This window comes from Phoenix dactylifera, chromosome 1 (assembly GCF_009389715.1).
Source record: "Phoenix dactylifera cultivar Barhee BC4 chromosome 1, palm_55x_up_171113_PBpolish2nd_filt_p, whole genome shotgun sequence".
NCBI classification, from domain to species: domain Eukaryota; kingdom Viridiplantae; phylum Streptophyta; class Magnoliopsida; order Arecales; family Arecaceae; genus Phoenix; species Phoenix dactylifera.
In genome coordinates, this window is record NC_052392.1 from 22,446,962 (window position 1) to 22,459,750 (window position 12,789).

General features: G+C 37.5%; 1 protein-coding gene and 1 long non-coding RNA gene across 2 annotated transcripts; one reads left to right on the forward strand and one right to left on the reverse strand.

Moving 5' to 3' along the window:
- Positions 1–2,590: 2,590 nt before the first annotated feature.
- Positions 2,591–3,771, reverse strand: LOC120111870. The gene is made up of 2 exons (XR_005513274.1): positions 3,689–3,771; positions 2,591–2,862 (listed from the first exon to the last, which is right to left on the reverse strand). It is a non-coding gene; the product is annotated as an uncharacterized LOC120111870 (long non-coding RNA).
- A 2,641-nt stretch (positions 3,772–6,412) lies between these two features.
- LOC103722429 (D-3-phosphoglycerate dehydrogenase 1, chloroplastic-like) lies at positions 6,413–10,805 on the forward strand. The gene is made up of 5 exons (XM_008812983.4): positions 6,413–6,965; positions 8,352–8,728; positions 8,830–8,940; positions 9,039–9,134; positions 9,773–10,805. The coding sequence occupies exons 1-5, from the start codon at positions 6,428–6,430 to the stop codon at positions 10,442–10,444; spliced, it is 1,794 nt and encodes a 597-aa protein (XP_008811205.1). The 5' UTR covers positions 6,413–6,427; the 3' UTR covers positions 10,445–10,805.
- Positions 10,806–12,789: the final 1,984 nt, after the last annotated feature.

The window sequence follows — 12,789 nt, forward strand, 5'->3', positions numbered from 1 at the left end:
GATTTGTATTTTTTTTTGGAATCAAAATATCCATGATAAAATATTATAATTACAGAAAAGTTCCCTTTATATTACAGAAATCTACAATAGTCCCAACAAAGAAAACAAGAAACCCAAAAATTAGTTCCTAAAAATACTATAGTAATAAAATATTAATATATAATGATAATAATGATAATATTTTATACTTTATTATTGTATTATACTATAAATATAATATTATATTAGATTATATCATAATACATTGATATATTATATTATATAATATCAAATTATGTTATATTATTATGCTATAATATATAATATTATATTACTATATTATATTATATTACAATAATATTATACTATATTATATATTTATGTATTAATATATATTATATTTTATTATGTTCTATTGTATAATACTGTGTAATGTCCTTTATAGTCATTTTGTCATACAAAAATAATTTTTCCGTTTGTTTACTAAACATATATTAAAATTTTACAGCATTTTATAAATATAGTTACTAAATAATAAATAGTTTTTTATAAAAGTTATACTTTAAAAAATTTTATTTCCGAAAATTTTACTGCCAACAGCCCTACCAAACGGAGCTTTAGATTGGCAAGTTGAGCGGTAGCTCAGTGGTCACATCCTCTTCCTTGGAAGCAAGAGGTCGGGGGTTTGAGTCTTAAGAGGTGTTATCTCTCAAGTATTCCGGCCAAACCCTGTGGCAATCCCGTGGCTGGGTGGTGTTTAGGTCCCTCCCGATTAAAAAAAAAAAAAAAGAAAAAAGAAAGAAAAGCTGGACTGCCAACACCATAAGAAGTCTCCATGGGCTGTAAGGAAGCTCAACCATAAGTCTAAAAGAAATATCCTAAGCACTGAAGGGTTGAAACTTAGAAATGTCTTTTCCTTTTATGATTAGTCGATTAATGGTGAATATACGTTGTGATAAGCTCTAACTAGAATGGTAGCTGTCCTGATGCTATATATTGGCCACCTGGCTTCTTTGGATGAAAGGGCTTTGGTGCTTTTTGGTTGGGGTTGGAGGACTCCAAGAATTCTAGCAATTGGGGTTGCAATGGCTTAAACTATTGACTATGGTGAATATGAACAGTATAACTTCTTCACTTCATGCTTTTAATAATATTCAAAAGATGTCCTTTTGAAATTCTTAACAGTAGCTTTTGACATATATCATGAAGAAGAAATCTTTTGGTGCGTTGGTTATTAATTATATCAACCGATTTGTTATTAAAGTTATTGAAAGTTGTTACTGTAAGGACCTGTATCGGCGTGTATTTAGTCCCACATCAGTTATTCGCTGGATAGATCTTGGGTACATATACAGGATCAAGAAACCCAAATAATAACTTCTAGCTAGCCATTTGGTTGAGGTCCTAGGTTGTTACAAATGGTATCAGAGCGGATCCAGCCCATAACCTATGTGGATTAGGGGACACTGCAGCATGGATCCATTGGGGCTGAACACGGGCCAATCGTGGTGTTTGTGATTAGATTTGAATAAATTTGAACCCTTAGCCTGACGAGGACGTCAGGGCTTGAACAGAGGAAGTATGCGAGAACCCGTGCCGGCGTGTGTTTAGTCCCACATCGGTTATTCGCTGGGTAGATCTTTGGTACATATACATGATCAAGGAACTCAAATAATAACTTCTGGCTAACCATTTGGGTAAGGTTCTGGGTTGTTACAGTTACCAAGGATCTAGGTTCAAAGCCCCTTTACACCCTTTATATTTTATTATCTTCATAAATTGGATAGGACTAGAACCGCCTCCTATTATATTTTTATAATAAAAAGGGACTAAGAGTGTTGTCTGTGGTCTTTAAATGTATAGGGTTAGAATGTATATTTTGTCTCCATATTAAGATTAACTTTGGAGCAGAGAAAACTTATATTTTGTCTGCCATACGAATAAGAGAAAACTTACCATTGGATTTTTTTCTATTGTTTATTATATTTATTTTATTTTAGTACAATGTTTACCTTCTGTTAAAAGAGATTGGGAGGTGAGTGCATTCATAATAGAGTTATGATATTGTTTGCTAAAGCCATCTAGCCCTATAATATATATATATATATATATATATATATATATATATATATATATATATATATAAAATATTTTTTTAATGCATAAATTTTTAAGTTTTTTTTGCATGAATACTTTTCTAAAAATTCAAATTTGCATGAATACTCTTTTAAATTTATATTTATTTATGTACCCTCATAAAACACTGTTTTTGCACTAATACCTCTAATATAATAGTTTTTCTAACACCGTTAATAAAAACCATATTTATTTTAATTAAAAATAAAATAAAATTTTGAAATTACTTTTTTGTCCTCCATTGCAATCGGCTTATAAATATTTCTTTTTACATATCTACCCATTAAGAGTATTTTAATCATTTTAATTTGAAATCATTAATTTTTTAACGGCGTTAGATGATGCGGATACACATGCAAAAACGAGAATTAAAAAAGAGGTAGAATAGCAAAACAAGTGTTTTATCAGGGTATACGTGCAAATATCAATTTTGGAAGGGTATTCATACAAAATTCGATATTTAGGAGGGTATTCATGCAAAAAAAATTCTAAATTCTTTTATATGATAACTAAATTCTTTGACCTGTTGACCATCTATACAACTACATTAAAGGAGAGTTCAAGACACTTCGACACTTGCTATATATCATCCGAGAATCAGACTTGGACTTGGATCCATTAAGCTAGCTAAATCCATTTTCCATCTAAACCTGTGCATGCTACATGACTCTCCTAGTGCATGCCGCATCTCCATCTGAGAACTGGATCTGTTGAGCAAGCCGAACTTGCTAGGTTCTTCTGTCATGCCTATTTGCGCTCCATTGCGTACAGTAAGTAATCATACATAATCTTACTGAATCAAATATAATGCTAAACATGTTTATACAGAGTTTGAAAAGCTAACATGTACATCAAATAACTATTTTTCATATACAATATATACTCAAATCAAGCTGTAAGTCAATGTATGTACAATCATGACCTTTCATAAATATGAAAATGCAACATAAAACTGTGCCATTATTCCATGATTTAAAATCCATACTCTTACATAGTAGTGTAGCTACGGCCACTCTTAACTCCCATGGCAAGGATCAGTATGCCTAGTTTTATACCCACTGGCGAAGGCCCATATGTTCAATTTTTTACCCACTGGCGGGGGCCCTATGCACATGCCAAGTTATTATACCCACTGGCGGGGGCCTATGCATAGCATCCGAGAGTTCATAAATTATAACTTTCATAAATCATACTTTCTAAGTAGACTGAAAACTGATTAATGGCACCTCAAATCATTAATTTCATAATCATGCTATAAATATCATTTTAATGCATTTGTATTACCATATCTCATGAACCTTGCTATCTTTAGTAAATCATGCACATTTACTAGCATATGCTTGATCCTTATTTGAAGGTAGGGGGGGGGGGCATTCATAGCATCTAAGAGCCCGTATATAATACTTTTCACAAATAGTACTCATAGGTAGAGTGAAAACTTATTAACAGTATCTCAAATAACTAATCTTATGCATAATTCAAATGCATAAATAATACTTTATAAATTATGTAAATTATGTAAGCAAGCGTATATATGATTCATAAAATAATAAAATTAAGGCATGTTACTTACCTTTTTCAATTGGCTTAAAGCTTTCTCCTTTTCAACTAAGCTTTCTCCTTTATAGGAAGGAAGGCAAACTCGGGAGGGGCCGAACCACGGCTGGCGGCACCTGCGACTGACACCCACAGCCGAGCCCGCGGTCAGAGCCGGCGGCTCCTTCATTCCCTACTGCGGTGGGGGAAGAACCCACCACCGCGGCCATGGCTATGGCCGAATTTGCCGCGACCAAGAAAGGTGGCGGCCAAGCTCATCGCACCCGAGGGAGGGGAGGAAGGGCCTCCGGCCATCGACGACTGCGACCACGACTGCGGCCAAGCTCACCGCGCCGGATTTGCGGTAGAGAACACTAGGTAGGCTCTTCTCCCTTCCTCTCCTCTTCTTCTTCCTTCCTTCCTTTCTTTCTATTAATTTACCTATCCTCTCGAGTGGATCGGAAGGAGGAAGGGAAGGGAAAATGGAAACAAGGTGGTCGAGAGGCTTACCTCTTTTGGAGATGCACTGCAACGGCCTTGCTCCGATGCCTCTGCTCCGAGCCTCTGTTGCTGGTTCAAGGAATCACCCACTGAGGAATAAGGAAGATCATGGTGAGGTCTTATAAATAGGGCTCCTAAGCGGTAAGCGGTGGTAACTGCTTCGGCGGCCGGGCATCTGTCCTCCCCTCCGCCCAGCAGCTGGACCGCCGACCCTCCTCTCCGAAGCAGAAGGTGGGGGCACCGCTTCTGCGGTCGGGAACCCGTCACCCGTCTGCCTGGCAGCTGGACCGCCCACCCTCTTTCCAAAGTAGGATGTGGGGACATTCAGATGGGCTGCCGACATGGGTGGGAAGGCCCATCTAGCGGCTCAGGCCCAATTTTCACAGCTTTGCCCTCAGCTTCCCCTGCACCATCGAGATTGGATACATTGAGGCCTATGAGAGGTTCTCCACAAAAGATTTGTTATATCCCTACTTCTTTTTTTTTCTTATTATTCACCATGATCCTACCTTGTAGCACGGGTTATCTTCTAGCTGTGCAAGTTGATGGTGATTGACTTGAAAGTTTTTTTCTTTTTTCTTTTGATTACAGCAGGAAGGACTCTAGAAACAAAATGGAAGGAATCAGAACTTTACAACTTTGAAAGCTGGATAGGGGACAAAAAAAATTAAAATCTCAAAATCTAGATGTCTAGAGAATCGGTTTGGATGAAATTGGAAAACATAGTTACATAGGTGGGAAACCAGAATTCCAGCTTGCAGAGGTTCTTATATTGGCTACCATATTGGATAGATCATCAGCTACTTGATTTGCTTCATGGTAACAATAGTTACTGGATAAATCAAGTAGAGCAAGGGAAGCAACTATAAACTTGATATTTGTTTAGAAGAGGATGCCGAGTACTCTCTCCCCATTGACTGATGCCACTACTGTTCGAGGGCCCCTTTCCAAGGCCATCCTGTTTGAATGCAAATCCATTAGTGCAGCCTTAAATCCCATCCATGCTGCATAAAACTTCGCAATTGGGACGGACGAGGTATTTAGGGGCACCGCTCCTGCCATTAATGGTCGCCCTGTGGGGTCTCGAATAACGGAGCCCGCCCTTGCTGCTGATTGTTGAGCAGAGCCTTCGAATTTGACTTTAATCCTACCAAGGGGATTGCCAAGAAACGACAGGTGTTGAAGGACCCATAGAGGCATGGGTCTAAAATTTCCAGCGGCCAAGTTCAAAACTTTAACTCCTTTGCTCGGAGTCTCCAAATACTCAATTGCAATAGTAATTGCACGAACGTAAGTTGTTGCAGAACCACATTGTCATGTTGGAGTACTTCAAGATTTCTCCCTTTCCATATCTTCCATAGAATATAAATCAAGTGAACTCGAACATCAATGATCTAAGTTCACCGTGTTATATATGCTATTTTCATGTGATTAAAAATTTCTAAATATCCATAAATTACCTATTTGGTATTCTATAGAAATTCAAGATCATTGGCTTATAATACCAAAACTATCCCTAATATATTCAATAAAAATATATCTATTAATCATATAAAATATTAGTATATCTATAATATATTTTATAAAATATATTTATTAGTTATATAAATTATTAAGCTTATAAAGATATGTTAATATTATTATACAATTAATATTTTTGTTTATACTTATAATATATTAGTAATAATACTAATATTTATTTTGATTAAAAGATAAGATAAATATAAATAATATATTAAATAATATATTTTTACTATAATTTAAAATTATCACTGAATAATAATATGATAATAACATAAGTAATATTATATTATAATATATAATATTAATAATATATTAATAGTATATTTTTAGATCTTAGGCTAAAATTTGTAGCCTAAGGCCATTATTTCTATTGCTGAGTTGGACAATAATTTTATTATTAATGATTTGGAGTCACTGCCATGTAAAGTATAAAATTTGGTTGTGCAACCAAATAAGATTATTTCATCGGTCTTCATCCGACGCATCAATCCATGCCATCAGGTGCGGGTTCGGAGTTGGGAGTGTTCATTTATTTCTTAGAGAGCACAGCAATAAGCGGCAGAAATTAATGGATTATGGATAACCCCGATCCCCGAGAATCCGGTTCATCTCGCCCGGACGCCGCATACCGGGTCCATCTAATAGGACCTGTACCTGGCCCCTTACCAAATCTGTCACTCGTCCTCATCCGGTACTCATACTGGCACTATATGAAGGCCGAGCGCAAGAAACAAGGAGAGCAAGAACCAAGATGGCGACCAGCTTTTCTCCTTCCAGCCGCCTCTCCTCCACCCCTTCCCCTCAACTCCTCCGCCCTCCCACCCTCTCCCGCCGCCTCCTTGCCCCTACCCGCCCCCCTGCCGCCCTCCGCCACCGCCACCGCCACGGGCGGCTGGTGGTGGCGGCGGAGGCGAAGCCCACGGTGCTGGTAGCGGAGAAGCTCGGCAAGGCGGGGCTGGAGCTCCTCAAGGACTTCGCAGACGTCGACTGCTCGTATAACCTCTCCCCGGAGGAGCTCCGCGCCAAGGTCGCCCGCTGCGATGCCCTCATCGTGCGCAGCGGCACCAAGGTCGGCCGCGACGTCTTCGAGTCCGCCGGCGGTCGGCTCAAGGTGGTTGGCCGCGCCGGAGTCGGCATCGACAACGTCGATCTTGGCGCCGCCACCGAGAACGGGTGTCTTGTGGTCAATGCCCCCACCGCCAACACCGTCGCGGCTGCCGAGCATTCGATCGCGCTGCTCGCGGCCATGGCTCGCAACGTTGCCCAGGCTGATGCCTCCCTCAAAGCAGGTAGCGTTCTCTCTCCCAATGCAAATTACTCATCTCTCTTATAATACTCTTGATATGGTTTTTGAAAGGCTCGAATCTCTAATTCTTTAATGGATTCTTGATTGATAAAATTGGTCTAAGCTTTAAGGAGGGATTTTACTACAAATATTCCATTCTTGTTTATCTTATCTTTTGTAGCCATCGGTATTGTTCTTGATGAATGCTTGTAGAAACCTAATGATGATTCAGTTTTAACAAACAAATGGTTTCTGAGGTGAAGGTTGAGACCTTGAAGGGAAGTGCGGATGTTGTAGCTTCAAACAAGGAAGCAATGGGTTTCCTCTGATGAAAGGTTTTAAATTCTTTACGAGAAAATTCATCTTGGTGTTCTTTTTAGACAGATGAAAACGTGTCATGTGTTTGCAATGTTTCTGTTGGTCATGTTAGGTCATCAGCCCAGATCATAGTCAGATATTTTCTTGATATCTAGCTTGGTGAAAGCTGGAATTGAAGAAGCAATTTCCATATATTTCTCCACGATGTAGTGGAAGTTCAGTTCTTATCTTCATTGTTGGAATTTTTGCTTTATCTGCTGAAATTTACTGCCCTTCTGATCTCAAGGAATCAAGAAGGGACTTTAGGATTTCTTCATAAGCTTTATTAAGCTGGGTATAAAGATGGTGGTTATAAAGAATGTGCACCCAGACTGCCGCAGCTATCCAACACACCATTGGCAATCCCATAAATTGGTACATTCATACCTGGATAATTAAGCCAACTAGGTCTTCTTAACTGGCCCATTGTGGCCATTATTTTAGGTCCTTGACTTCGTGGCTTGCCGAAGTTGTGCCATTTGCTGGTCAAGTCAATACCAAACTACTGTCCTTGTCAGCATTAGCAAGTATGATCATTTAGACAGTTTGTTTTACTTTTCCAACATGGAGTTACCACAATTTATGAATGAGACAGTTATATTGTAAACAGGTTTTTGATTTTATGGATAATTTTTTGGCCTTTGATTTGCAAATCTGTTATGTTACAAGTTCATCACAGTTCTACATATTGTCATATGTGCAGTATAATATGTCAGTATTTTTTGTCCTTCTCTCCCTCTATGTGTGCGCGCACGCGAACACATGCATTTGTATGCTTGAGAACCAGGACAGGAGGAAGCATAGCAAATAATCTGTTAGCATATCGCTATATGTAAACTTTACCTTCTTTACTTCTACAGAATAACATGAGTTGTTTGTGATATATAGCTGAAAGTACAAAGAAATGCATTTTTTTTTTATCACATAAGCTTCTTTCAGCAGCAGCTTGATATATTTTTCAGGAAAGAATCTATATTTCTAGCTGTTGTACAAGCTTCTCTTATCACATAATTTACTGTTCACTTAAATCCAGGTAAATGGGGGCGCAACATGTATGTTGGTGTATCACTTGTTGGTAAAACACTTGCTGTGATGGGATTTGGAAAAGTTGGATCAGAAGTTGCGCGGCGTGCCAAAGGGCTGGGAATGCATGTCATTGCACATGACCCATATGCTGCTGCAGATCGTGCTCGTGTAGTAGGAGTGGAGTTGGTAACCTTTGATGAAGCTATAACAAGGGCAGATTTCATCTCATTGCACATGCCTCTTACTCCTTCCACATCTAAGATTCTCAACGATGAAGCTTTCTCCAAGATGAAGAAAGGAGTGCGGATTGTAAATGTTGCCCGTGGTGGTGTGATCGATGAGGAAGCTCTAGTAAGGGCACTGGATTCTGGAATTGTTGCACAGGTTGCCTTCTTGTTGCTTCTCGCTTCGACATGTAGGATTCTGTGATATGTTTGATAAAGTAGAAAATTCGTTAGAAATCTAATGTGTTCTGTATCGACCAGGCTGCCCTTGATGTCTTCACAGAAGAACCTCCCTCTGCAGACAACAAGTTGGTGCTCCATGAGAAGGTAACAGCAACACCACATCTTGGTGCTAGCACCATTGAAGCTCAGGTAAGGAGAATGACAAACACAGTTCTGATGAAATCATTGATTCATTTTTAATTGAAGCATGTCTATGGACTTTCCTTCCTATTGGATGTAATACTCAGGAAGGAGTGGCCATTGAAATAGCTGAAGCCGTTGTTGGGGCGTTGAAAGGGGAGCTTGCTGCTACTGCAGTAAATGCACCAATGGTTCCTCCTGAGGTATGGCAGCCTCTCATGCCTCTTAAAATGCAGCTTCTGAGGAAATAAAAGAAAATCTATTGCGTAACTAAAGATCATGCTATAAGGGAGACGCTTAACACTAGTACTCTTTCAGCTTTCATTTCAAGGGATGCTGCGTTGGTTTTGAAGTTATTGATAAGAGAATAGTAGACTATGACAAAAGGATGATATATATTTCTAATGCTGAAGCATGATCCATACAGGAAAACACTATACTAACATGAAAATAGACAATCGGCCCTGAAAAATCATGTCTGCTGCCTGTTTAGGGTGGTGTCCGGGTGGCAAATATCTGCTATGAGAAAAAGTTTTGCGCTGCTAGCCCGATTTTTCAGTGTTGCCTTTCTGACCATGTAAAATAGCATTGCTCATCCATATATAGGTGGGATGTTAGGCTTGTCGGTCATGTTCTTATTTTCTGCATTATCCGCCAAGCCAACATTCACTTTAATCTGGTTTCTTGCACAAAAGACAAGTCACCTTTGGTAACGAACTTTTATGAGTATTGCAAAGTGAGAAGGTTTTATAAGCTTACTCTGTAACTTGATCTAGTTCTCTTGGCATAGGCACCTCTGGTAACAAAGCTGATGGAAGTGCTCTTTCTTATCTTTTGTTAGGTCCTGTCAGAGCTTGCACCCTTTGTTGTTCTGGCAGAAAAGCTCGGCAGGTTAGCTGTACAGCTTGTGGCTGGTGGCAGTGGTGTGAAGTTGGTGAAGATAACTTATGCTTCTGCAAGGACTCCCGATGATCTAGACACGAGGCTGCTTCGTGCCATGATCACCAAAGGTCTGATTGAGCCCGTATCTAGTGAGTTCGTGAATCTCGTGAATGCTGATCTCGCAGCAAAAAAGAGAGGCATTCGTATCACCGAGGAGAGAATTTTATTGGATGGTTCAGCCGAACACCCGCTAGAGTCCATACAGGTACACATCTCCAATGTGGGGTCTACATTTCCGAGTGCAGTCTCAGGCACTGGCGAGATCAGTGTTGAAGGAAGAGTGAAGGATGGAGTACCCCATCTGACCAAGGTCGGATCATTTCAAGTGGATGCCAGCTTGGAAGGAAACCTGATCCTCTGCAGGCAGGTTGATCAGCCAGGAATAATCGGGACGGTTGGGAGCGTCTTAGGTGAGCAGAACGTGAACGTGAACTTTATGAGCGTTGGGAGAATTGCCCCACGGAAGCACGCAGTCATGGCAATTGGCATCGATGAGGAACCATGCAAAGAGGCTCTGAAGAATATTGGAGGTGTACCAGCCATTGAAGAGTTTGCTTTTGTCAAGCTTTAGGAATCATCATCAAAGTTGCATCCAAAGAAGGCACTTAGATTTATAGAAACTACAGTATCAGAGGAAGCAAGTTTAGTCGTGCATCCGCAAACAAATCCCTCCCCTTCAACGAGCCTACTACCAAGAATAAAACTTTTACTCCTCTGGCATTGCTAGAATTATCTTCTTGTTGACATCATTTTGCCAGATGAATTCAAAATTCAGATGCAGCTTATAGGTTATAAGGATTGTTTACTGATGTGTTAGTACATAGCAACTCTATTGGCAAAAGGGATAAGAGTCATGCGCTTTGCTGGCAATCCCCTGAAACGAGTCCATACTCTCTTTTTGTTAAAAGTAAATAAATAACTTGTTCTCTGCATGTGAAAGTGATCAAGATAATTGGCTGGCTGAATTTCAGAGTGTGGAGGATCTTGAGAATGAAAAAGTAAGGAAAATGCTCTAAGGCATGTTACAACGTCATTTTCCTTAAGACAATATTTGCCCTCACCATTTGCATGCAAAAGAAATCAGCAAATCTGTCTCTAGGATGCAATGGAGCTCAAAAAAATCTGTTTATTTGATAGTGTTTTGCACTACCGATATCAAACCCGAAAACTCTAAGAGTTTGGCTATAATAGCAAGACTAAAAAGAGAGAAAATTACAGAAGGAAAGAATGAATATGTTGTTGTAAGTTTTCTGCAGTAGAGAGGCCCTTTTTATAGTGTTCTTGGTATCTTTTTAAACAGTCACAATACTTATTTAAATAGTCACCACTTTTCAGACGGCCATAATTTGTGTCTGTTCAAAGAGTCATCTCTTTTCACCCTCAACTACCTTTTTAGGATAATCGGTAGGCTGAATTTCAGAAGAGCTCAGATTAAGGTCAGAATCATGATACCATTCTTTAGAATCCTATAATTCATCTACCAGTGATTACATAATGTTCTATTTTGTAATCCAACTCTAAAAATGGATTTGCTTCTACTGAGTTCGGCAACACCTACTTCGTCATAAAAAAAGGCAGTTTCTTTAGCATTGACACAGTAAATAGGGGCCATCTTCAAACATCAATAGTTTATTTTTTGCTTTTCTAATTTGCTTTTTAAAATTGTAATAGAATTTGGATTAGCGATTCATGACTTGATACTCCAACAAAGTAATACTTTAAGCGAGAAATTTTTAAATACACTATAGCCCCATTTGGGGTAGTTGTTGACAGTAGAGCTTTTGAAAGTAAAGCTTTTATAAAAAGATGTTTGGTAATTACATTTCTAAAGTGCTATGGTACCTTAACATGTGTTTGATAAAAAAACTGAGAAAGTACTTTTGTATAACAAAATTTCCATAAAGAACATTGCATAGTATTATACAATAGAGCTTAATAAAATATAACATATATTAATATATAAATATATGATATAGTATAATATTACTGTAATGTAATATAATATTATTATAATATAGGAATATAACATTGTATATTATAGCATCATAATTTAATATAATATTAAATTATTTAATATAATATATGAATGTATTATGATACAATGCAATATAATATTATATTTATAGTATAATACAATAATAAAAGTATAAAATATTATAATTACTAGCGTACATTAATTTTTCATAATATAACATAGAATTAAATTATTTAACATAACATACTAATGTATTATGATATTATATTATATTATATTATATTTATAGTATAATACAATAATAAAGGTATAAAATATTATAATTATTAGCATAACTTAATTTTTCATAATATAACATAATATTAAATTATTTAATATAACATATTAATGTATTATGATATAATGTAATATAATATTATATTTATAGTATAATACAATAATAATGGTATAAAATAATATAAAAAATATGAATATTTTTTATTACATGAAAAAAAAGTTTGATCCACGGCTAGAGTTCTTTGTTAGGGCTCCAACAGATTTTTAAGTTTATAAAGGGGCAAAGTATGTAATTATTATATTTTATTATAGATATTTTGGTCAAAAAAAATAACTTTCCGACAAAGCTCAAAACAGTTTTTTCGGAGCTCCAAAATGGAGCTTCTCCAAAAAGCTGTTTTTAGCTTTCTGAAAAAGCTAAAACAGTTTTCCAAAATTTTTACGAAATATTCTTTTTCATCCAAAAATATTTTTGGAGGGGTAGAAAGTACTTTTTGGCCCTCCAAAAGCTCTTCCAAACGGAGCCTATATGGACTAGGATTTTCATACGATGTCTTATTTCATGAGCAAATCAATAAAACAAAAGAAAAGATCATAAGGAATGATATCCAGCATAATCGAGAACTCAGTTCGTGAACAAGTGATACAGAATAGTCACCACGAGC

Excerpts from the sequence above, each read along its gene's own strand:
- LOC103722429 (XM_008812983.4), top strand. The coding sequence starts at position 6,428 with ATGGCGACCAGCTTTTCTCCTTCCAGCCGCCTCTCCTCCACCCCTTCC. Across the intron at positions 8,729-8,829 it reads ATTCTGGAATTGTTGCACAG|GCTGCCCTTGATGTCTTCAC; the intron begins GTTGCCTTCTTG and ends TGTATCGACCAG. Across the intron at positions 9,135-9,772 it reads CACCAATGGTTCCTCCTGAG|GTCCTGTCAGAGCTTGCACC; the intron begins GTATGGCAGCCT and ends ATCTTTTGTTAG.